At 36.6% G+C, this 26147-nt stretch overlaps 1 protein-coding gene across 1 annotated transcript in view; it reads left to right on the forward strand.

The window, feature by feature from the left end:
- LOC120882546 (ATP-binding cassette sub-family A member 3-like) overlaps positions 1-26147 on the forward strand; it is a 229630-nt gene that overhangs the window by 108962 nt on the left and 94521 nt on the right. Inside the window, exons 15-18 of the mRNA XM_040266561.1 lie at positions 1226-1376; positions 20857-20955; positions 23332-23485; positions 24867-25164. Of these exons, the coding sequence (XP_040122495.1) occupies positions 1226-1376; positions 20857-20955; positions 23332-23485; positions 24867-25164 (702 nt within the window). The remainder of the gene's footprint in view (positions 1-1225; positions 1377-20856; positions 20956-23331; positions 23486-24866; positions 25165-26147) is intronic.

Here is a 26147-nt window from a genome sequence, read left to right on the forward strand (position 1 = left end):
AGATTAGTTGTAGGCACAAAATTATTACCTAAGTATATTAATGCTTTTAGTTATTGACCTTAAAAAGGCAATGAAGGAAAGAACACCTCTATTTTAGAAAATGATATAAGTAAGTAATAAAAGTATGAGGATAAAAATGTACCTTTTTTCCCCTGGGACAAAGAAGTCAGCTGGCATCAAGAGTCTTTGGGGGAGAATCAGTGAGAAATTAAGTTTGATGGACAGGACATTGAAAACAGCAAGAGTGGTTTGCATTTGATGTGTGAATGCATGGATAAGACAAATTTAGAAATGTGAAATTCAGAAGCCCCATTCAAGAATATAATAGAAAGATAGCCTAAAGTAATGAATGCTAAAATAAGAATATGACAGGAAAAATAATTATGTGTGTCTATAATCCAGTGGCTCAGACAGTAAAGTGTCTGTCTACAATGTGAGAGACCTGGGTTTGATCCCTGGGTTGGGAAGATTCCCTGGAGAAGGAAATGGCAACCCACTCCAGTACTCTTGCCTTGAAAATCCCATGGATGGAGGAGCTTGGTCCAGGCTACTATCCATGGGGTCGCAAAGAGTCGGGCATGACTGAGTGACTTCACTTTCACTTTCATATACATAAATGTGTATGTGTATGTATGTATGTATATATAAAATCCTAAAAGGGTCAGAGACACTTGGTGACAATAGTCCATGTAGCCCATTGTCACATAATGAAGGGAAGACTTCCTAGTACAGGGAGGTGAAATTTTGAAGTTTTCATTCATTAATATGGTGAAGTAAAAGTTTCCATTTTAATGGCATGTACCTGAAATGTGATCATTGAACATTAAGTATGGAAAGAATGACAGAAGGAAGGAAATTTTTTAATATATAAAAGAATAGAAAAATGTTTAAGCTTTTTCTTTTGTATTGGAGTATAAGTGATTAACAATGTTATGATACTTTCAAGTGAACAACAAAGGGATTCAGGCATATATATGCATGAATCCATTCTCCTCCAAACTCTCCTCCCATAAAAATTAACAGGTTTAAATTTTAGTAAAAATATGAAACCAGTAAATCTCAAAAATTAAAGATCACTTGCTCTTAAACACAGTATTGATGCCTTGTAAAAACGAAATTTTAAACAAGCAAGATCCTGTGCTTTCTGGTGGTAGAGTATATTTATGTGTTTGATTGGAGCAGATTGCATTTTAAAAATTTTGACCTTTTAAATGGACTTTTTCAGGTGTGGGATACCACTTAATTATTGTAAAGGATCCTCATTGTGATGTTAAAGAAATCTCCAAACTGATTAAATATCACGTACCAGAAGCCAAATTGGAGAACAATGTTGCAGCTGAATTATCATTCATCCTACCCAAGGAGTACGCAAACAGGTATGGATCCAGAGAATGTTAGATAATAGTTTGGGGTTATAAGAAATCAATATTACTTTTTAAAGTTTCCTCTGACTTGACAAATAGATTGTGTGCAGCTGTCATTTGACAAGTAATGATTAAAAAAAAAAATTACTTCCTAAAGATTTCACTGTCTGCACAGAGGGAAATCATATAACTTAGCTTGCATTTAGTTTGTCTTGGTATCTTTATTTCTATTTCTTACAGTCTGGTGACAAGAAATGATAAGCTATTTGCACAAATTTTGTTCAACTGATTTGCTGAGATTATAAGAAAAAAAGTGGCCTATATGGCAGATTTTGCCATCTAGTTTCCTAGAAACTACAGGAAACAGGCAATTTGACCATAACAGTTAACCAAGTTAGGTACCAAAAGGAGAAAAAAAATATTAATTGTACTTGGGATGTTTATCTTGATTAAGGGAAGAGGAAAATAAGAATACTTATGATAAACTTCCAGGGACTGTGCCAATTTCATCTTCTTTCAAGTTGTAGTTCAGTTCAGTTCAGTTCAGTTCAGTTGCTCAGTCGTGTCCGACTCTTTGCGACCCCATGAATCGCAGCACGCCAGGCCTCCCTGTCCATCACCAACTCCCAGAGTTCACTCAGACTCACGTTCATCGAGTCCGTGATGCCATCCAACCATCTCATCCTCTGTCGTCCGCTTCTCCTCCTGCCCCCAATCCTTCCCAGCATCAGAGTCTTTTCCAATGAGTCAACTCTTCGCATGAGGTGGCCAAAGTACTGGAGTTTCAGCTTTAGCATCATTCCTTCCAAAGAAATCCCAGGGCTAATCTCCTTCAGAATGGCAGCTTGATATTCTCTTGAAGCAAACTAATTGGCATTCTCAAAAGAAGATGAATAGAGGGAACTTCTTCAACTTTCTAATGAACGAAATCCCGACAGCCTACATCATACATAATGGTGAGAAACTCAAAGCTTTCCCATTAAGATCAGGAACAAGAAAAGGAAGTCCTTTCTCTCCACTGCTTTCAACATCATGCTGGAAGTCCTAGCTAATGCAATAACACAAGACAAAGAAATGTACATACATCGGGAAGAAAGAAATAAAACTCTTGGCAGATAATACAATCATCTTTTGCATACTGTCCAAAAGAATTTACCAAAACAAACAAACAAACAAAGAAACCCTTCTGGAACTAGTAAGTGATTGTAGCAAGGTCACAGGATACAAATTTGATATAAAAGTCAATAGCTTTTCTGTATATCAACAATTAACAAATATAGTTTAAAATTACAAGCACAATGCCATTGACATTAGTATTGCCCAAAGCAAAATACTTAGGTATAAATCTAATAAAATACATATGAGGAAAACTCCAAAATTCCATATTTTGGAAGCTAATAAAATACATATGAGGAAAACTCCAAAATTCCATATTTTGGAAGCTAATAAAATACATATGAGGAAAACTCCAAAATTCCATATTTTGAAAGCTAATAAAATACATATGAGGAAAACTCCAAAATTCTAATGAATGAAATCAAGATACTAAATAAATATGAAGATAGTCCATTTTTATGAATAGGAAGACTCAATACTATCAAGGAGTCAGTTCTTCCCAACTTGATCTATAGGTTCAATGTAATGCTAGTCAAAATCTCTGTAAGTTTTGTGGGTATCAACAAATTGATCCCAAAGTTTAGAAAAAGTTTATTCAAATTAATCAACACAATATTGAAAGAAACAAATAAAGTTAGAAGACTTACAAAAACCAACTCTCAGACATACTATAAAACTACCATAATCAAGATGATATAGTATTAGTGAAAGAATAGAAAAATAGAACAACAGAACAAAGCAGAGAACCCAGAAATATATATATATACATATATATATATAGTCACCTGGTCTTTGACAGGGAAGGAAAAGCAATGGAGAAAAGATACTTTTCAACAAATGGTGACGGAATGAACAGTCAGACATCCACATGCAAAGAAAATAACCCAGATGCTTAAAATGGGTGATAAGGCTAAAATTCAAACAAAAAACTATAAATCTCCTAGAAGATAACATAGGAGGAAAACTAGATGACCTTAGGTAGGGCAATGACATTTAAATTACAGCACCAACAACACTTTTTATGACAGGAATATCTGAAAAGCTGGACTTCAGTGAAGTTAAATTTTTGTTCTGTGTTTGGCAATGTCAAGAGAATTAGAAGACAAGACACAGAATGGAAGAAGATATTTGCAAAAGACACATTTAATAATAATAATAAAGTTACACAGTATATACAAAGAACTATAAAAAGCAAGGGAATTCCTGTTTTTTTCACTTCTGCTTTATTAACTGCACCAAAGCCTTTGACTGTGTGGATCACAATAAACTGTGGAACAATGTTAAAGAGATGGGAATACAAGACCAACTTACCTGCCTCCTAAGAAATCTGTATGCAGGTCAAGAAGCAATAGTTAGAACCTGACATAGAACAGCAGACTGGTTCCAAATAGGAAAAGGAATACATCAAGGCTGTATATTGTCACTCTGCTTATTTAACTTATATGCAGAGTACATTAAGAGAAAAGCCAGGCTAGATGAAGCACAAGCTGGAATCAAGATTGCCAGGAAAAATATCAATAACCTCAGGGATGCAGATGACACCACCCTTATGCAGAAAGCAAAGAGGAAGTGAAGAGCCTCTTGATGAAAGTGAAAGAGGAGAGTAAAAAAGCTGGCTTAAAACTCAACATTCAAAAAACTAAGATCATGGCATCTGGTCCCATCACTTCATGGCAAATAGATGGGGAAACAATGGAAACAGTGACAGACTTTATCTTTTTGGCTCCAAAATCACTGCAGATGGTGATTGCAGCCATGAAATTAAAAGATGCTTCCTCCTTGGAATAAAAGCTATGATCAACCTAGACAGCATATTAAAAAGCAGAGACATTACATTGCCAACAAAGGTCCATCTAGTCAGAGCTATGTCTTTTCCAGTAGTCATGTATGGCTGTGAGAGTTGATCCATAAAGAAAACTGAGCACCGAATAATTGATGCTTTTGAACTGTGGTGTTGGAGAAGACTCCTGAGAGTCCCTTGGACTTCAAGGAGCAAACCAGTCAATCCTAAAGGAATCAATCCTGAATATTCATTGGAAGGACTGATGCTGAAGCTGAAGCTGCAGTACTTTGGCCATGTGATGCGAACTAACTCATTGGAAAAGATTCTAATGCTGGGAAGGGTTGAAGGCAGGAGGAGAAAGGGACAACAGAGGATGAGATTATTGGATGACATCACCAACTCAATGGATATGAGTTTGAGCAAGTTCCAGGAGTTGGTGATGGACAGGGAAGCCTGGTGTGTTGCAGTCCATGGGGTCTCAAACAGTCTGACATGACTGAGTGGCTGACCTGAACTGACAGCATGGATGAACTTTAAAATTACCACAATAAGTGAAAGAAGCTAGACTGAAAAGGTCACATCCTTAGAGAACAGATTTGTGGACCCAACAGGAAAAGGAGAGGGTGGGACAAAATGAGAAAATAGCATTGACATATATACGTTTACACTATCATGTGTAAAATAGATAGCTAATGGGAATTTGCTATATAACACAAGAAGCCCATCCTGGTTGTCTGTGATGACCTAGAAGGGGGGGATGGGGGGAGGGGAGAGAGGCTTAAGGGGAAGTGTATCTATATATAATTATGACTGATTGATATTATTGTACAGAAGAAAGAAAGCAACATGACCTTTTAAAACAATTTTCTTCCATTAATAAGGGCTATACTTAGTATATTCCATTTATATGACATGTTCAGAATAGGCAAATCCAAACCAGGATTTGGGGGAGGGGTTTATAAATAACAGAAATGTATTTCTTGCAGTTTGAAAGCTGAGAAGTCCAAGAAAATTGCATTGGCAGATTTGGTATTTGATGAGGGCTGTTTCCTGATTCAGAGACAGTCATCTTCTTACTGTATCCTCAGAGGGTGGAAGGAGCTTAGGCAATCTCTGGGCCTCCTGTTTTGTTTGTTTGTTTTTAATCAAATTTAGTTGATTTAAAATATTGTGTCAGTTTCAGGTGTATGGCACCGTGATGAAGTTATACATATATATGTTTATGGGGCTTTGCTGGTGGCTCAGGTGGTAAAATATCAGCCTGCAATGCGGGAGACTGGGTTCAATCCCTGGGTTGGGAAGATCCCCTGGAGAAGGGAAAGGCTACCCACTCCAGTGTTTTGGCCTGGAGAATTCCATGGACTGCATAGTCCTTGGGGTCACAAGAGTCGGACACAACTGAGCGACTTTCACTACTATATATGTGTATGTATGTATATATATATATATGTGTATTCTTTTTCAGATTCTTTTCCGTTATAGCTTACTACAAAATATTAAGTATCATTCCCTGTGCTACAGTAGGCCACAGTTGGTTATCTATTTTACATATAGGAGTATGTATGTTAATCCCAAACTCCTAATTTATCCCTTCCCCTTTTCACTTTAGGAACCAAAAGTTTGTTTTCTGTCTTTTGGTTTGTTTCTGTTTTATACATAGGTTTATTTGTATCATTTTTTTAGATTCCACATATAAGTAATATATGAAATTTGTCTTTCCTTGCCTGGCTACTTAGTATGATAAATTTTAGTTTCATCCATGCTTTTGCAAATAGAATTATTTCCTTCTTTTTATGGCTGAGTAGTACTCCATTGTGTTGGGTTGCCCAAAATGTTCATTTAGGTCTTTCCGTAACATCTTACAGAAAAAAAATCTGGAGGAAGCTTTTGGCCAACCCAATATATATGTATCACATATTTTTTTATCCATTCATATGTTAATGGACAGTTAGGTTGTTTCCATGTCTTGGCAATTGTAAATAGTGCTGCAATGAACATTGGGGTGCATATGTCTTTTTAAATTAGACCTTTCTCTGGAAACATGCCCCGTAATGAAATTGCTGTACCATAAGGTAATTCTGATCTTGAAGGGAGAGCAGTGAGAGGTCCTGAAGAGAGACCTGCTCAGGAATTAAACCTGGGTAACCTGGATGAAAACCAAGTCCTAGCCACTAGACCACCAGGTCCCTGGCTCTTGCCCCTGTTTGAAATCAAGAATGTTTCAAGGAGGCAAAAACTAAAAACAAGTACAAAGTTCTTTGTTAGTGATACAGCACAATGTATGGGAGAGCACATAGGAAAACAGTTTGTTTACCCAACACAGAAACAGAGCAGAGATACACACCCAGAGAGAAAGAATATGGGCATCCCCTCTAATGAGGAGGAGCACAGTACTCCAGAAACTAGGCAGAGATACACATCCAGAGAGGAGTGCAGGTGTCCTGAGTGAGCAGGAGCGCAGTAAGGAGGTGAAATAGGTCATTGATTTAGGATAGTCCTTCTGGGTTTTTGTCTACATTTGGCCAATAATCTTGTTTGGTTCTTCACACCTGAACCCTGGATCTTCCACACTATGAACCTTCCCCGAGATGTGGGTGCACCTTTTTAAGATGGATCCCACTACAGAAGGATCCATGCATCCACTATGGGTGCATGTCCATGCTTACTATGGGGTGGAGTCTCCTCCCTTTTTGACCTCCAAGAAGCTTTCCTGTGTGGTGCCAACAAGGAAGTCTTCCTTGACCTCGGGAGTGGACACCATATTTCTTTGCTTTAGCAGAGCTCAGCTATTACCACCTGCTCTGTCCTTGGAGTATCTAGGTTAGAACAATGTTTGAATTTTACTCCACTTGACAAATATCAGGTTTCTGGCCCAGAGGCCAGAGGTAGGTATCTCCTACCTCAATTCCACTTTAGTTTTAAAGGGACCTCCATATAGTTCTCCATAGTGCCTGTACTGATTTACATTCCCACCAGAAGTGTAGGAAGGTTATTTTTTCTATTCAGCCTCTCTAACATTTGTTATTTGTAGACTTTCTGACTATAGCCATTAATGTAAGTTGATAACTAATTGTGGTTTTGATTTATATTTTTCTGATAATTAGCAATGTTGAGCATTTTTTCATGTTCCTATTGGCCATCTGAACTGCACATTTTTTATTGGCTTGTTTTTTTTTTTTTTTTTCTTATTTTTAGTTGTATGAGATGTTTGTATATTTTGGAAATTATTCTCTTTGTCAGTCACATCATTTGTAAATATTTTCTCCCATTCTGTAGGTTGTATCTTCATTTTTTAATGTTTTCTTTGCTTTTCAAAAGGTTATAATTTTAATTAGGTCCCATTTGTTTAGTTTCGCTTTTAATTCCATTACTCTAGGAGATGAATTCAAAAAAAATATCGCTGTGATTTAGTCAAAAAGAGTTCTATGCATGTTTTTCTGTAAGACTTTAATAGTATCCAGTCTTACATTTAGGTCTTTCATTCAAGTTTATTTTTGTATATGGTGTTAGGGAATGTTCTAATTTCATTATTATACATGTAGCTGTCCAGGTTTCCCAGCACCATTTATTGCTTTACTGTCTTTTCTCCATTGTGTATTCTTTCCTCTTTGTCATAGATTAAGTAACTGTAAATGTATGGGTTTACTGCTGGGATTTCCACCCTGTTCTGTTGACTTATGTGGCTGTTTATGTGCCAGTTCCATACTGTTTTGATGCTTATAGATTTGTAGCATAATCTGAAGTCAGGGAGTCTGATTCTTCCAATTCTATTCTTTCTTGAGATGGTTTTGGCTACTGGTGGGTCTTTTGTGTGTCCATACAAACTTAAATTTTTTCTGTTCTAGTTCTGTGAAAAATGCCATTGAATATTTGGTAGGGATTGCATTGAATCTGTAGATTGCATTGGATAGTTTGGTTATTTTAACAGTATTGATTCTTCCAATCCAAGAACACAGTGTATCTTTCCATTTTTGTCATCTTATTTCTTTCATCAATGTCATAGTTTTCAAAGTGCAGTTCTTTTTCCTCCTTATGTAGGTTTATTTCTAGGTATTTTATACTTTTTGATGCAATGCTAATTTGGATCATTTCCTTAATGTCTCTTTGCTAGCTCATTGCTGGTATATAGAAATGCAGCAGATTTCTGTATATAAATTTGGATCCTGCAATTTCGAAGAAATGTGTTGATGAGTTCTAGTGGTTTTCTGGTGGCATCGTTATGGTTTTGTATGTATAGGATCATATCAGAGATTATTTTTATTTTCTTCTCTAAACGTTTGTATTATCCACGTTTTCTTCATTTACTATATTTTTATTGAAATACAACTGATTTAAAATATTGTGTTAGTTTCAGATATACAACAAAGTGTACAAAATTATTTTTCAAAGTATATTCCATTACAGGTTATTGCAAGATAAAGAAAATAATTTCTTTTACAGTAAGTCCAAGCTGCTTATCTATTTTATATATAGTTGTTTCTGTTAATCTGATACTCCTAATTTGTCCATCTCTCCCTCCCACTCTCCTTTAGCACTCATATTGTATATAGATCTGTTTGCACTACATTAGATTTCACAAATAAATGATATAATATTTTTATTTCTCTGTCTGAATTTCCTAAGTATACTGTTCTCTAGGTGCATACATTTTGTTGCAAATGGCAACAAAATGTTGTTCATTTTTATGGCTAAGTAATATTCTACCTATTGATTAATAGATCTATTGATCACATCTTCTTAAGCCAATAGTCTGTTGTGCACTTGGGTTTTTTCTATGTTTTGATATTACAAATAATGCTGTTATGAACACTGGATGCATGTATCTTTCTGAAGTAAGATTTTATTTTTTTTTCTGGATGCAAACTTAGGTGCAGAATTGCTGGATCATATCACAGCTCTATTTTTAGTTTTCTGTGAAAACTGCAAACTGTTTTCTATTGTGACTGGAACAAACTACATTCCAGACAACAGTGTAGGAGGAAGAATTTTTCTCCATAACCCCTCCAACATTTATTATTTATAGATTGTTTGATGATAGCAGTCATTCTGAACTGTGTGAGGTGATACTTCATTGTGCTTTTCATTTGCATTTCTCTAATAATTTACACTGTTGAGAATCCTTTTATGCACTTCTTGGTCACCTATGTGGCTTCTAAGGAAAAATATCTGTTCAAATTTTCTGCCAATTTATGATAGAGTTGTTTTTGTGTGTGTGTGATATTAAGGATATTAACCCCTTGTCTTTCATTGTTGTTGTTGTTCAGTCACTAAGTCATGTCCGACTGTTTGTGTCCCCATAGATTGCAGCACTTGAGACTTCCCTGTGCTTCACTATCTCCCAGAGTTTGTTCAAACTCATGTCCATTGAGTCAGTGATAGTGTCCAGTCATCTCATCCTCTGCTGCTCCCTTTTCCTGTTGCCTTTTAATTGTTCCCACCATCAGGGTCTTTTCAAATGAGTTGGCTCTTCCCATCAGGCTGTCAAAGAGCTGGAGCTTCAGCCTCAGTCCTTCCAATGAATATTCAGGTTTTATTTCCTTTAGAACTGATTGGTTTGATCTCCTTACTGTCCAAGGGAATCTCAAGAGTCTTCTCCAGCACCACAGTTCGAAAGCATCAATTCTTCAGCACTCAGCCTTCATTATGGTCCAACTGTCACATCCATACATGACTACAGGAAAAACAATAGCTTTGACTATACAGTCCTTTGTTAGCAAAGTGATGTCTCTGCTTTTTAATGTGCTGTCTAGGTTTGTCATAGCTTACCTTCCAAGGAGCAAGCATCTTTTAATTTCATGGTTGTAGTCACCATCTGCTGTAATTTTGGAGCCCTAGAAAATAAAATCCATCACTGCTTCCACATTTTCCCTTTCTATTTGCCATGAAGTGATGGGACCACATGCCATAATCTTATTTGTTTTTAATTATGAGTTTTAAGCCAGCTTTTTCACAGTATTCTTTCATCCATATTTATATGCTCTTTAGTTCTTCTTCCATTTCTGCCATTAGATTGGTACCATCTGCATATCTGAGGTTGTTGCTGTTTTTCCTGGCAATCTTGATTCCAACTTGTGTTTCATCCAGCCTGACATTTTGCATGATGTCCTCTGCCTGTAAGTTAAATAAGTAGAGTGACAATATACAACCTGTTGCACTCCTTTGTCAGTTTGAACAACTCAGTTATTCTATGTCAAGTTCTAACTGTTGCTTCTTGACCCACATATAGGATTCTCAGAAAACAGATAAAGTGGTCTGGTATTCCCATATCTTTGAGAATTTTCTGCAACTTGTGACCACAAAGGGTTTCACATAGTCAATTAAGCAGAAGTAGATATTTTTCTGGAATTCCCTTGCCTTCTCTATAATCCAGCCAATGTTGGCAATTTAATCTCTGGTTCTCTGCCTTTTCTAAATCCAGCTTATACATCTGGAAGTTCTCGATTCACATACTCTTGAAATCTAGCTTGAAGGATTTTGAGCATAACTTTACTAGCATGTGAAATGAGTGGAATTTTGTGGTAGTTTGAACATTCTTGCCATTGTGATTCTTCATAGGTGGGATGAAAACTGACCCATTTCAGTGCTCTGATCACTGTTGAGTTTTTTCAAATTTGCTGGGATATTGAGTGCAGCACTTTAACAGCATCATCTTTTAAGATTTTAAACAACTCAGTTGGAATTCAATCACTTCCATTAGTTTGTTCACAGTAATGCTTCCTAAGGCCCACTTGACTTCACACTCAAAGATACCTGGCTCTGGGTGAGTGACCACACCATCGTGGTTGTCCTGGTCTTTAAGACCTTTCTGGTGTAGAGTTCTTCTGTGTATTCTTGCCACCTGTTCTTAATATTTTCTACTTCAGTTAGGTCCTTACAATTTTTGTCCTTTATCGTGCCCATCCTTGCACGCAATGTTCTCTTGATGTCTCCAGTTTTCATGAAGAGATCTCTAGTCTTTCCCATTCTATTGTTTTCCTCTATTTCTTTTCAATGTTCGTTTAAGAATGCTTTCTTATCTCTCCTTGCTATTCTCTGAAACTCTGCATTCAGATGGGTGTATCTTTCCCTTTCACCCTTGTCTTTCACTTCTCTTCTTTTCTCAACTATTTGTAAAGACTCCTCAGACAGCCACTTTGCCTTCTTGCATTTCTTTTTCTTTGGGATGGTTTTGGTAGTTGCCTCATGTACAATGTTAAGAACCTCTGTCCATAGTTCTTCAGGCACTCTGTCTACCAGATCTAATCCCTTGAATCTATTTGTCATTTCTACAGTATAATAATAAGGGATCTGATTTATATCATATCTGAATAGCCTGGTGGTTTTCCCTGTGTTTTTTGATTTAGGTCTGAATTTTGCAACAAGGCACTCATGATCTGAACCGCCATCAGCTCCCAGTCTTGTTTTTGCTGACTGTTCAAGCTTTTCCATCTTTGTCTGCAGAGAATATAATCAGTCTGATTTCAGTATTGACTGTCTGGTGGTGTCCATGTGTTGTTGGAATAGGATGTTTGCTATGACCAGGGCATTTTCTTGGCAAAACTCTGTTAGCCTTTGTCCTCTTTCATTTTGTACTCCAAGGCCAAACTTGCCTGTTACTCACTTTTGCATTTCAGTCCCCTGTGATGAAAAGGACATCTTTTTTGATGTTAGGAGTGTTTTAGGTCTTCATAGAACTATTCAACTTCAGCTTTTTCAGCTGAAGTGGTTGGGGCATAGACTTGGATTACTGTGATACTGAATGGTTTACCTTAAGTTTGATTAGCTCCCATTTGCTCATTTTGTTTCTATTTATTTTCTCTTTGGAGACAGACTAAGAATATATTGCTATGATTTATGTCAGAAAAAAAATTTCACATTCTTTTCTTGGAGTTTTATGATGTCATGTCTTATATATTTTTGTATAAACCATTTCAAGTTTATTTTTGTATATGATGTGAAGGAGTGTTCTGATTTTCTTGATTTGCATGTAGCTGTCCAGTATTCTCAATATCATTTGTTGATGAAACTCTCTTTTCTCCATTGTGTATTCTTGCCCCCTTTATCATAATTGACTCTATTCTGTTGCATTAATCTATATATCTGTTATTGTGTCAATACCATGCTGTTTTGATTACTGTAGCTTAGTTATGTCTGAAATCTAAAAAGGTTACGCCTTCAGCTTTGTTCTTATTTTCTTGGGATTTCTTTGTCAATTTTGGATGTTTTGTGGTTCCATAGAAATGTTAACATTATTCTGGTTGTGAAAAGTATCATCAGCATTTTGATAGGGATTACATTAATCTGTAGATTCCTTTGGGTAGTATGGCCATTTTAAGAACATTAATTCTTCAAATAAAAAACGTGTAATAGCTTTCCATTTTTTGGAATCTCCTTGGATTTCCTTTATCAATGTTTTATAGTTTTCAGCGTATAGATCTTTCACATTCTTTATTAAGCTATTTCCTAGATTTTGGGGTTAGACTTTTAAATGGATTGGCTTTTTCCTCTTCTTTCTGATATTTACTTATTAGCATAATGAAATCAAAGGATTTCTGTGTATTAATCTTATATCCTGCTACCTTTCTGAATTCTTTTATTAGTTCTAATAGATTTTATGTGGAAACTCTATGTTTCTCTGTATAGTGTATCATGTCATCTATCAATAGTTCCATTTTACTTCTCCCTTCCAATGGGGTTGTATTTCAATATATTTTCCTGTCTGATTGCTGCAGCTACTACTTCCAATACCATGTTGAATAGAATGGTGAGAATGGGCATCCTTGGTTTTTCCCCAAATTTAGTGAAGAAGTTTGCTGCTTTTTATCATAGAGTATTATGTTGACAGTGGGTTTGTCATAAATGGCTTTTATTTTGTTAAGACAAGTTCCCTCTATATCCACTTTGGTGAGAGTTCTTATCATGAATAGATGTTGAATTTTATGAAAAGCTCTTTATGAGTCTACTGAGATGACCATGTATTTTTGTCTTTCCTTTTGTTAATGTGGTATATCACACTGATTTGTATGTGTTGAACCATTCTTGTGAACCTTGGAATTGTCTAGTTGATCATTCTGTTTGATTCTTTTTACGTACTGTTGCATTCAGTTTGCAACATTTTGTAGAGGATATTTGCATTTATATTCATCAAAGATATTGACTTGTCAAATGTGTAGGTATAGTGTCTTTGTCTCTTTTGGGTAATAGAGTGACAGTGGCTTCATGGAAATAATTTTGCAGTTTTCCTTCCTCTTCAATTTTTTGGAATAATTAAAGCAGGATAGGTGTAAGCTCTTTTTTGTATGATTCGTGGAATTCTTCAGTGAAGGCATTTGGTCCTGGACCATTGTTTTTAAATTACATATTCAGTTTCATTTCTGATATTTGGTCTGCTCAAATTTTCTGTTTCTTCTGGACTCAATTTTGGCAGGCTGTAAATTGCTACAAGGGCTTCCAAGGTGGCTCAGTGGTAAAGAATCCATCTGCCAATGCATGAGATACAGGCTTGATCCCTAGATTGGGAAGGTCCCCTGGAGAAGGAAATGGCATCGCACTGATATTCTTGTCTGGAAAATCCCATGGACAGAGGAGCTTGGAGGTCTACAGTCCATGGGGTTGTAAAAGAGTCAGATATGACTTAGCAGTTATGCAACAAGAGCAACATATTTCTATAAACTTGTCCCTTTGTTCTAGATCATCTGATTTGTTGCCAAATAACTGTTTGTAATATTCTCTTAAAAATGTTTTTATATTTCTATGGTATCGGTTTTTACTTCTCCTCTTTCATTTCTTATTTTGTTTATTTCAATCCTCTCTCTTTTCTTCTTGGTGAGATCTGCCAGAAGTTTATCAATTTTGTTTATCTTTTCAAACAAGCAATTCTTAGATTTATTGATTTTTTTATATTTTTAATCTCTATTCTATTTCCTTTCTCATCTTTATTATTTCCTCCCTTCTGCCAACTTTAGGTTTTGTTTATTCTTCTTTTTCTAATTCCACTAGGTGGTGGATAATATTGTTTATTTGAAATGTTTTTTCTTGAGAAGGGCCTTAATCACTATAAAATTCCCCATTAGAAGTCCTTTTGCTATATCCCATAGATGTTGTAAGGTTGCATTTTCATTTCCTTGAGGTTTTTTTTTCTGATATCTTCTTTGATTTTACCATTGACCTTCTTGTTTTCTTAGTAGCATGTTTGATCTCCAGCTGTTTGTTCTACTCGTGTTTTATTTTCTGTGGTTGATTTCTAGTTTCATACCACTGTGGTCATAAAAAATGCTTGAAATAATTTCTATCCTTTTAAATTTGTTGAAGCTTGTTTTGTGATATTGTATGTGATTTATCTTAGATCATTCATTTCCACTTGAAAAGAATTTATATTCTGGTTTTTGTTATATTTGGGGGAGATTGTGTAGTGCCCTGTAGATATCAACTCCAATGGATCTATTTTGTCATTTAGGACCTCTGTTGCCTTATTACTTTTCTGTCTAGATTATCTGTCCATTGATGTCAATGAGGTATTAAACTCTCCTACTATTATTGTATTATTGTCCACCTCTCTTTATGTCTGTTAGAATGTATTATACTTATATTTAACATTTAAGGTGCACCTATATGCATGTATGTTGGTGAGTGTACTGGCTTCTTCATCATTATATAATGTTCTTTTTTGTCTTTCTTCATGTCCTTTGTGTTAAAGTCTATTTTTTTGATATGTGTATTGCTATCCCTGCTTTCCTGTAATTTCCATTTGCTTGAAACATCTTTTTCTATCCTCTCACTTTCAGCATATGTGTTTTTGCCCTGAAGTGAATCTCTTCTAGGCAGCATATTGTAAGTTCTTGGTTTTTATCCCATCTAGTACACACATAATTTGATAAGAGGATTTAGTCCATTTACTTTAAATTAATTATTGATAGGTATGCAGAGGTTAAAGCATCTGCCTGCAATGTGGGAGACCTGGGTTCGATCCCTGGGTTGGGAAGATCCCCTGGAGAAGGAAATGGCAACCCACTCCAGTATTCTTGCCTGGAGAATCCCAGAGACAGAGGAGCCTAGTGAGCTGCTGTCTATGGGGTCGCACAGAGTCGGACACGACTGAAGTGACTTAGCAGCAGCAGCAGCAGCATGTACTTACAGCCATTTAAATCTTTCTTTTCCAGTTGTTTTTACAGTTTTTCTTTGTTCATATTGTCTTCTTTTCGTTTTTCTTATTTTTGGCTTGATAATTTTCTTCTGTAATATGATTGAGTTTGGTTTTTATGAATCTAATGTATATCATTGATTTGTGGTTGAAATCAATGAAAATCAAGTATGTTGATCTACAATTGTATCTACTTGCTTTAAAAAGATTGTCATTCAAAACAAAATGCATTCTAAAAGATACATGTTTTTCTACTCCCCTCCTCCAGATTCTTTCATTTATGTCCTGTTTTCATGTTTGTCTTTTTATTGTTAATTGTAGTTATAATTCATTTAAAATTTTTTGAATTTTGTTTTATATTTTAATCTATACTTTGGTTTACTTTAGTAATCTTCATTCTTTTTATTTGTTTGCCTTTATTATTGTGATTGTTTTTTCCTGTAGATTCTTGTTTATCTTTATTTACAGAAGACTTTTCAATATTTCTTTTATTGTAGGTTTAGTACTGCTGAATTCTTTTAGTTTCTGATTGTCTAAGGAAATTTTTTATCTTTTCTTCTATTCTAAATGATAATCTTTTGGGGTACTTAAGTTGTGAGGTTTTCTCTTTCAGGTCTTTGATTATATCATGCCACTCCCTTCTGGTCTGCAAAGTTTCTGTAGAAATATCAACCAATAGCTTCATGGAGTCTCCCTTGTAGATGATTCTTAATTTTCTCTTGCTGCCTTTAGAATTTTCTCTTTATCTTTTGCTTTTGCCATTTTAAATATGATATGTCTTAATGTGAGTCTTTTGGGGATCATCTTTTTGCAACACTGTGCTTCCTGTACCTGGATGTCTGTTTTCTTACTTAAGTTTCAGAAGTTTTTAGCTATAATTTCTTCAAGTACATTTTTAGTACCCATGTCTCTCTTTTCTTCTTCTGGCACCCCTATTATGCACAGGCTGGCATAATTTTTATTATCCCCTAGATATTATATGTTGCTTTAACATTTTTTATTAATCTGTCTTCTGTTCTGATTGGGTGACTTCAATCATTGTCTCTCCTGAATCATATATTCATTCTTCTATGTTATTTTGTGAATATTCATTGCTTCCAGATTGGTTTTTATTTAAGCCGTTGAATTGTCTATTTTTGATTGGTTCACCTTTATATTTTCCAGTTCTTTTTTATAGTGATCTGCATTTGTATCAATAGCTTTTCTTAATTTGGTTAGCATTTTTATTACTTCTTTTTGGTTTTAGTTGACTGGTGAACACTGTTTCATTATTTGTTCTTTCAGGGTATTTCTCATTTTCTTTTTAATTGGGAGTAGTTCCTCTGACTTTATTTTATTTGACTTTCTCTGTCTCTATGAATTTATGAGAAACAGTTACCTACTGTGAACTTGAGGTATTCTTGCCAGGAAAATCCCACAGACAGAGGAGTCAGGTGGGCCATGATCCATGGGGTCACAAAGAGCTGGATACAATGGAAGCAACTGAGAATAGCACATACAGAACACTTTGAACTTCAAGGGTTGTTCTTTTATGGGAGTATACTTGTGCAAACTGTGTGTGTCCAATATTTTTGTGTTAGTACTGGTTTTGGTACGGACACTGAGCCCAGTGTGCTGGCGTTTATCTCCTTGATACTGGGTGTGGTTGGTGTTGGGAGATTTAAAGTCTGTGCAAGATGTAAGGTGGGGTTTCCTCTTTGCTCTGTGACTATTGCTACCCTATCAGGGGCAGAGTCTGCCCCTCAGTTGTTGTATTTGAAGTCCTGAGGGTCAGGTTTGATATGGCTCCATTGCCCTTGAGTGTGAGCTCTGCCCTAAATAAGGTGATTGTTGAAGCATGTGAAGCCCATGAAATCACAGAGGCTCTATGTAATGCCTATCCATTCCTCTGTTGTGTTCATCTCAGATCTAGTACAAGGCTGTGACTGGGTGCTGGGACACTGTGGCTGTATGAATTGAGGTGGCTGTGCTTTCACCTGATCTGGACTGCCTCTGTGGCATACTTTTCTCAGGACCTCTCTGCCCCACATCTCATGCTAAGCTGAACTGGAGTGCCCTCACTGGGAGACAATCTACTATGCACTCCTATGCAATGACAATGTTTATTGCCATTTCACTTGATTCACACCCCCAGACTTTCTGGGCTGTCTCTGCAGAGCTATATTAGTTCCTCTCCCAGGGCCTGTCTGCCTGAGATTTAGCACTTATCACTGCAAGCTCCTGTGGAACTGCCCTCTGTGCACATTGACAATATCCCCCATTGCCACATCTGCTGACAAAGGCCTCCACAGCTTGGCCTGTTTCACACCCTAAGCACCCTGGTCAGTTTCTGCAGAGCTAGACTGGGTCTCTGCCCATAACTTGAACAAGGCTGTGGTGTGGAGTGAGCAGGGTCGTTGTTTCTCCCTTAAAATTGTAAAGTGCAATGAGGCAGCAGCCTCCAGTGCAAGGCTGTTTCTGCCTTGATTGTCAGCAAGCCAACATGTATACACTCTTAGGGAGCTAGGCATCTCTAGCCCATCTATCTCTCTTAGCAGTTTTCCCAGCTGGTAAGGGGGCCCATTTCCTCCACAGGATTGATATGCCCATACTCTTTACTCCTCAGGGAAAGGGTCTGGCTGTGTTGATTTTCTTCTTATAGATTGCTCCCAGGGGCAAAGACCCTGACTTAATGTCTTTTTTCCATCCTACCTGGTTACATGGAGATCTTTCTTGCAGCTTTAGTTGCAAACATTGGTTGACTGGAGTTCTGCCAGTTTCTGGTTAGTTTTTGTGAGAATTGTTTCACATGTATGTATATTTTTTATGTGTTTGTGGGGAAATGTGAGTGCTACATCCTCCTACCCTGCCATCTTGATATCCCAATTGAATTTTGTTGTTGTTGTTCAGTTGTTAAGTTGTGTCTGACTCTGCAACCCCACGGACTGTAGCACACCAACCTCCTCTGTCCTGCACTATTTCCTGGAGTTTGCTCAAATTCTTGTCCATTCACTTGGTGATGCTATCTAACCATCCCATCCTCTGCTTCCCCTTCTCCTTTTGCTTCAATCTTTCCCACCATCAGGGTCTTTTCCGATGAGTTGGCACTTCACATCAAGTAGCCAAAATATTGGAGCTTCAAACATTTTAATTTACTACATTTTAAATCATAAAAAGGACAATGCTAATAATAATGCTTGACTGATTCATTATAAATTTTTGTTTTCTTCTTCAGACTTATGGGGGCTTGAGTCTGCTGTTATATCTATGTGACTGCTACTGCTAAGTCACTTCAGTCGTGTCTGACTCTGTGTGACCTCATAAACGGCAGCCCACCAGGCTCCCCCGTCCCTGGGATTCTCCAGGCAAGAACACTGGAGTGGGTTGCCATTTCCTTCTCCAATGCATGAAAGTGAAAAGTGAAAGTGAAGGCGTTCAGTTGTGTCCGACTCTTAGCGACCCCATGGACTGCAGCCTTCCAGGCTCCTCCACCCATGGGATTTTCCAGGCAAGAGTACTGAAGTGGGGTGCCATTGCCTTCTCCAATATCTATGTGAACAAATGTACAAAGACCACAAAACTGTTCTCACAATCTTTCTCTATATAATTACTTTTAAGAGTTGCATTCACTATGTATTGCTTAATATTTTGCTGTGTGGGAAAAAAGCACAGAGATTTCTCAAAAAGTGAAAAATAAAACTACCACTATTCACAATAGGCAAGATATGAAAACAACCTAAATGTCCACCTACAAATGAATAAAGAGAAAATAAATGTATATACAATGGAATATACCAACTTTAAAAAAGAAGTAAATCCTGTCTTTTGTGACAGCATGAATGGATGGACCTAGAGGACACTATGCTAAGTAATATAAAACAGACACACAACAACAAACACTGTATGGTCTCACTTGTATCATGGAATCTAAAATGGTCAAATTCATAATAGCAGAGAGTAGAATTGTGGTTGCCAGAGCTGATGAATGGAGGAGGGGGGAAACAGGGAGTTGATGTTCAGTTTATTCAAAATTTCAGTTTATGCAAGATAAATAAGTTTTGGAGATCGACTATACGCCATAGTGCCTACATATAACAATATTGCATATTTAATATTTATTGACTATGCCAAAGCCTTTGACTGTGTGGATCACAATAAACTGTGGAAAATTCTGAAAGAGATGGGAATTCCAGACCACCTGATCTGCCTCTTGAGAAACCTGTATGCAAGTCAGGAAGCAACAGTTAGAAGTGGACATGGAACAACAGACTAGTTCCAGATAGGGAAAGAAGTATGTTAAGGCTGTATATTGTCACTCTGCTTATTTAACTTATACAAAGAGTTCATAATAAGAAATGCTGGCCTGGAAGAAGCTCAAGCTGGAATCAAAATTGCCAGGAGAAATATCAATAACCTCAGATATGCAGATGACACCACCCTTATGGCAGAAAGTGAAGAGGAACTCAAAAGCCTCTTGATGAAAGTGAAAGAGGAGAGTGAAAAAGTTGGCTTAAAGCTCAACATTCAGAAAATGAAGATCATGGCATCTGGTCCCATCAGTTGATGGCAAATAGATGGGGAAACAGTGTCAGACTTTATTTTGGGGGAGCTCCAAAATCACTGCAGATGGTGACTGCGGCCATGAAATTAAAAGATGCTTACTCCTTGGAAGAAAACTTATGACCAACCTAGATAGCTTATTGAAAAGCAGAGACATTACTTTGCCAACAAAGTTCTGTCTAGTCAAGGCTATGGTTTTTCCAGTGGTCATGTATGGATCTGAGAGTTGGACTGTGAAGAAAGCTGAGTGCCGAAGAATTGATGCTTTTGAACTGTGATGTTGGAGAAGACTCTTGAGAGTCCCTTGGACTGCAAAGAGATCCAGCCAGTCCATTCTGAAAGAGATCAGCCCTGGGATTTCTTTGGAAGGAATGATGCTAAAGCTGAAACTCCAGTACTTTGGCCACCTCATGTGAAGAATTGACTCATTGGAAAAGACTCTGATGCTGGGAGGGATTGGGGGCAGGAGGAGAAGGGGACGACAGAGGATGAGATGGCTGGATGGCATCACTGACTCGATGGACGTGAGTCTGAGTGAACTCTGGGTGTTGGTGATGGACAGGGAGGCCTGGTGTGCTACAATTCATGGGGTCGCAAAGAGTCAGATACAACTGAGTGAGTGAACTGAACTGAACTGAATATTTACACTAAGAGGATGGATCTCAGATTATGCATTTTTACCACAAAAATAAAAAATAAAAAAAGGATGGGAGGAAATTATGGGAGGTGATGGGTATGTCTATAACTTTGGTGGTGATAGTCATACATGTATATTCCAGGAATATTCCACATTCCTGATTTATCACCTACCATGGAAACTATGATCAGCATTGCAGCAAAGGATAAGCTACATTTTCCCCCACTGTTGAAGGCAACAAAAATATTAATGTGAAAATCACCTTCCAAGTACTAGCTCCTTCACCTTCTTCTCCTAGGTTTAAAGATCTATTTACTGAAATGGAAAACAGACAGGAAGAGTTGGGTATTGCTAGCTTTGGTATCTCCATCACTACCATGGAAGAGGTTTTCATTAGGTAAGTAATGATGCATGGGAGCAAGAGAGTAGAAAAAAAATTTTTTTTCCTTAAAATCAGATTTCATTTTGAAAGCAAGACCCATCATGTGTGGAGCTAGAATAATTGAAGTAGTAATGGGATTGTTAGCTATGATTATCTTCTATGAATCACAAACATATCAGTTTACATACCTTGCTTGCCTGATGTGCTAAGGCTGCTGTGACTCATGGAACTAGAGTGAGAATATCAGTTCAGAGAGTTAGGAAGCAGGATACTCAATGAAAAAAAATGAGACTATGAAACTGCACAAAAAACTAAATCCAGGTACTGAATACCCAGAGGAGAGGAATATTTCATAAGATTATTTTAAACTTTGGGATTACAATTGAATGTCTGTGTATTTTGTGGGTAGAATTGTTAGTACTGGCCTAGACCAAAGAGAGAAGACAGAAGAAGCAAGAACTGCAATCTCATAGCTTCCCGAATGAAAACCACAATCACAGAAAACTACCGAAAATGACCACATGGATTTTTTATCATAGGGGACTGAAATGTAAAAGCAGGAAGTCAAGAAGTACCTGGAGAAACAGGGAAGTTTGGCCTTGGAGTACAAAATGAAGAAGAGCAAAGGCTAAAAGAATTTTGCCAAAAGAACAAACAGGTCACAGCAAACACTTTCTTCCAACAACACAAGAGATGACTTCACACATGGATATCACTAGGTGGTTAATATTGAAATTAGACGGATTATCTACTTTGCAGCAGAAGATGGAGAAATTATATACAGTCAGCAAAAATAAGACCGGGAGCTGACTCTGGCTCAGATCGTTATTGCAAAATTCAGGCTTAGATTGAAGAAAGTAAGGAAGAACAAAGACTATTCAGGTATGACCTAAATCAAATCACTTATGATTACAGTGAAGGTGACAAATAGATTTGAGGGATTAGATCTGGTAAGCAGAGTACCTGAAGAACAATGGATGGAGGTTTGTGACATTGTACAGGAGGAGGTGACCAAAACCATTCCAAAGAAAAAGAAATGCAAGAAGACAAAGTGGTTTTCTAAGGAGGGCTTATAAATAGCTGAGAAAAGAATAGAAATGAAAGACAAAGGAGAAAGGGAAAGACACCTAACTGAATGCAGTATTCCAAAGAATTGCAAAGAGAGATAAGAAAGCCTTTCTTAAATGAACATTGCAAAGATAGAGAGGAAAACAATAGAATGGGAAAGACTAGAGATCTCTTCAGAAAATTAGAGATACCAAGGGGAAATTTTCATGCAAAAATGGTCACAATAAAAGACAGAAACTAACAGAAGCAGAACAGATTAAGAGGTGGCAAGAATACACAGTAAATATACAGAAAAGGTCTTAATGACTTGAATAACCATTTTGGTATGGTCACTCACCTAGAGTCAGACATCCCAGAGTGTGAAGTAAAGTTGACCTTAGGAAGCATTACCTCGAACAAAGCTAGTGGACTTGATGGAAAATCCTAAAATATGGTGCTGTTAATAGTGCTGCACTCAATATGCCAGCAAATCTGGAAAGCTCAGCAGTTGCCACAGGACTGAAAAGGTCAGTTTTCATTCCAATCCCAAAGAAAGGCAATGCCACAGAATGCTCAAACTGTCACACAATTGCACTCATCTCACACGCTAGCAAAGTAATGCTCAAAATTCTCCAAGCCAGACTTTAACAGTATGTGAATCATGAACTTCCAGATGTTCAAGCTGGATTTACAAAAGGCAGAGGAACCAGAGATCAAATTGCCAGCATCCATTGGATCATAGAAAAAACGAGAGAGCTCCAGAGAAACATCTACTTCTGCTTTATTGACTATGCCAAAACCTTTGACTGTGTGGATCACAACAAACTATGGAAAATTCTTAAAGAGATGGGAATACCAGACCACCTTACTTGTCTCCTGAGAAACCTGTATGCAAGTCAAGAAGCAACAGTTAGAACAAGACATGGAAAAACAGGCTGGTTTCAAATTGGGAAAGGAATACATCAAGGCTGTATATTGTCACTCTACTTACATAACTTATATGCAGAGTACATGATGCAAAATGCTGGGCTGGATGAAGCACAAGCTGGAATCAAGATTTCCAGGGAAATATCAATAACCTCAGATGTGCAGATGACACCACCCTTATGGCAGAAAGTGAAGAAGAACTAAAGAGCCTCTTTAGTTTAATTTTTCTGAAATAAGCTTAGAAGCATTATGAAAATAAAACTGCTATATATTATCAATATCAGTTTTTATAGATTTAACAACTTCTAGCCAGAGATTTTTTTTAAATTTTGACTCAATTTTTGAAAATTTTATGATGAACTATGTATTTAGAAACACTATTCTGGTTAAAATAATTTTCTTTTTCTATGTGTGTAGGGTCAGTCAATCGAATAATCCGATTTTGCAGACCCTAAAAAGTGAAGATGAAAGTGAAGACACAAATCAGAATATGAATGTCCCTAGAAATTTCGAGAGATCATATTTTTCCTCCAACTTGAATGAGCACTCTAATATTACATTTAATACTGGGGTGAGCAACTTCATTAAGAATATAATTTTGTATATATTTGTATGGGATAAAAGTTATAATATTTCATTTTAATATTGGATTAAAAGTAGAGTTTGAGTTCTTAGCCAAAGAAATTCAGGTAAGTAGTAGCATGTAAAACAATTCAGTTAGTTTTTTAATTCAAAAGTAAAATATGATAGTAGGATTTAGATTTTTACTCTTCCCATTATTATTCCTCAGAGTCACTTATCACAGTTTTGAATTGTTAGTCCACTCAGAGTTGAGAAAGTTTCTTATAAAACTTATCACTATTCATGTACATAGCGCTATTTAAATTTATGAATTGAAATGAATTGATATTTCCTAGTGAACTATTTACTCCCAATTCAGTATCTTTCTTCATTACCATGGGATATTTCATTGGACTGACAAGCAGTTCTTTCCTTGTTCTCTTAACTAAATACTCCCTATAGTGTTCCCCCAAAACACTAGGGATTCTGATGTGGAAGATATATTTCTCAGAGTTGCCCATAAGCATACTTTCACTGAGAGGGCTGATGAGTCAGTTGTGAAGCAGAGTTGACATTGTACAACTAATGTGTGGAATTTTGAACCAGAGAGAACTGGAATTCCTGTTCTATTCACTAGCTATTTGACTTTAAACAAATTATTTAACACATCTGTGCTTTAATTTAATTTTCTGTGAGACATTTTAATGAGTTAACACCAAGTAAAATATGACCTTTGGAATGTTTGCCATGAATTGGATACTTTAAAATATAATTTTCCTCTTCTCCCTGCTTGCACATTTCTGCTATATCACTCTTCCTTATTTCCTCCTTCTTATAAAGATGCAGACAATAAAAGATTTGCAGAATAGTGTAGAAAAATTAATTGTATTAGTATATTCTGTCATCCAAAAGTATATCTAATAACCTATCTTTTAAAAGTCAGAAAACAATGTGAAAAATAATCCTTTTAAACTTTACCTTATTTCCAGTCAGTGACAACATCTAAATGCTAGTTGTTTCATCCAGAAAATACTGATTGATGGGACTTCTCTGGTGGTCAGTGGCTAAGAATTTGGAAATAGTACAATTTAATATTGGCTAAGAAAGATAGATGTGATGTTGCTCTGGTCAGAGACACTATGAATGTGTCAGTGATCCTTTTAAGGTTTTCAGTGTAATTAGATGGAAGCATTAATCCTTGCACTCAACACATTATACAAATAAGAAGTCTTGTTTGTCACCTAGTCTGTGAACTATGGTTATGTTCTTTCTGTTCAAGGGTATATTTATAAACTTGTATACATCCTCTATCATAAGATTTAAAATATTAATGAATTTCATTAAATGTTGTGACCATTGTGATGCTGTAATGCCATCTTCTGTCTTGTCAGTGGACTCTTTACAGTCAGCAGTTCTTTGCCATGTTCATGAAAAGAGCAATGTTCTCTTGGCGCAACTGGAATTTGATCTTGCTGCAGATACTTGCACTCCTGGGTATTTTTTATTTTTTGATGAGTGATGTGGAGTTTTCAAGAGGTGAAGAACTTGAGAGAGAAATGGATTTGGAACAATATGGTGAAACAATTGTGCCCTTCTCAATTTCTGGAAATTCTGAGTTTACTACGAATTTCGTAAAAAATCTTGAGATCTTGCTAAAGGCTAAGAAACAGAAACTTCACGAAGTAAAAGGTAAGCCTCCTTCAAAAAAAAAAAAAAAGACTGCTAGTAGGTAAAGACCTGATTGTGTTCTTCCAAAAAAAGGTCTTAACTGGAATATTTAGTTACTTGCTTTTTTTTTTTTTTGTAATCTCATAAAGACAACTAAACCAGATGCAAGAACAATCAGTTGAAATTGCTGGCTACAAAAGTTAATTATTAATGGAGGTGCTGGAGTATGGGTCATCTACCAGCCATTTCCTACACCTTCCAAGTGAAAGTGAGTGAGAGTCGCTCAGTCATGTCCAACTCTTTGTGACCCTATGGACTATACAGTCCATGGAATTCTCTAGGCCAGAATACTGGAGTGGATAGCCTTTCCCTTCTCCAGGGGATCTTCCCAACCCAGGGATCAAACCCAGGTCTCCTGCATTGCAGACAAATTCTTTACTAACTGAGCTATCAAGGAAGCCCTCACCTTCTAAGGAATGGACTCAAGTACCAGAATATTTTCTTTTGTGAAATGTAGCACAGAATTTCACATAAAACCAGTCTTACAGTGTGGTATGATGGTCCTAAATCCTGAAAGACTCCTCATAAGGTATGTATCTAGATTGGCCATATCTAAAAACGGGTAAACAAGTATGACTGAAAGCTTTATGGGCAGGCTACTCAGAACTTATTTACTTGTAAAGTAGTAATAGTAACTGATTATATGTACTGAACAAGTACTTTTGGCAAGAACTTTTCTAAGTATTTGCATTGTCTATTTCTATAACAATAATATTTCCTAAAGTTGGGGACACTAAGGTTTGGAGATGTTAAGTGAGCCACCCCAATTCATGCATCTAGTATGTATTAGAGCAGGGATTAGATTTTAAGAGATTGTAATACTAACTCACACTACACTAGATCATCCCAGTAAGAGGCAAGTCTGTCCTTTTACAAGACTGACCATTTCCTGCCAGGTAATTCATTTGTATTTCCTTCAGCTGCTACCTGGTTAACAGTGTTAC

The sequence above is a fragment of the Oryx dammah genome, unplaced genomic scaffold (assembly GCF_014754425.2).
Source record: "Oryx dammah isolate SB20612 unplaced genomic scaffold, SCBI_Odam_1.1 HiC_scaffold_2, whole genome shotgun sequence".
Classification (NCBI taxonomy): Eukaryota; Metazoa; Chordata; class Mammalia; order Artiodactyla; family Bovidae; genus Oryx; species Oryx dammah.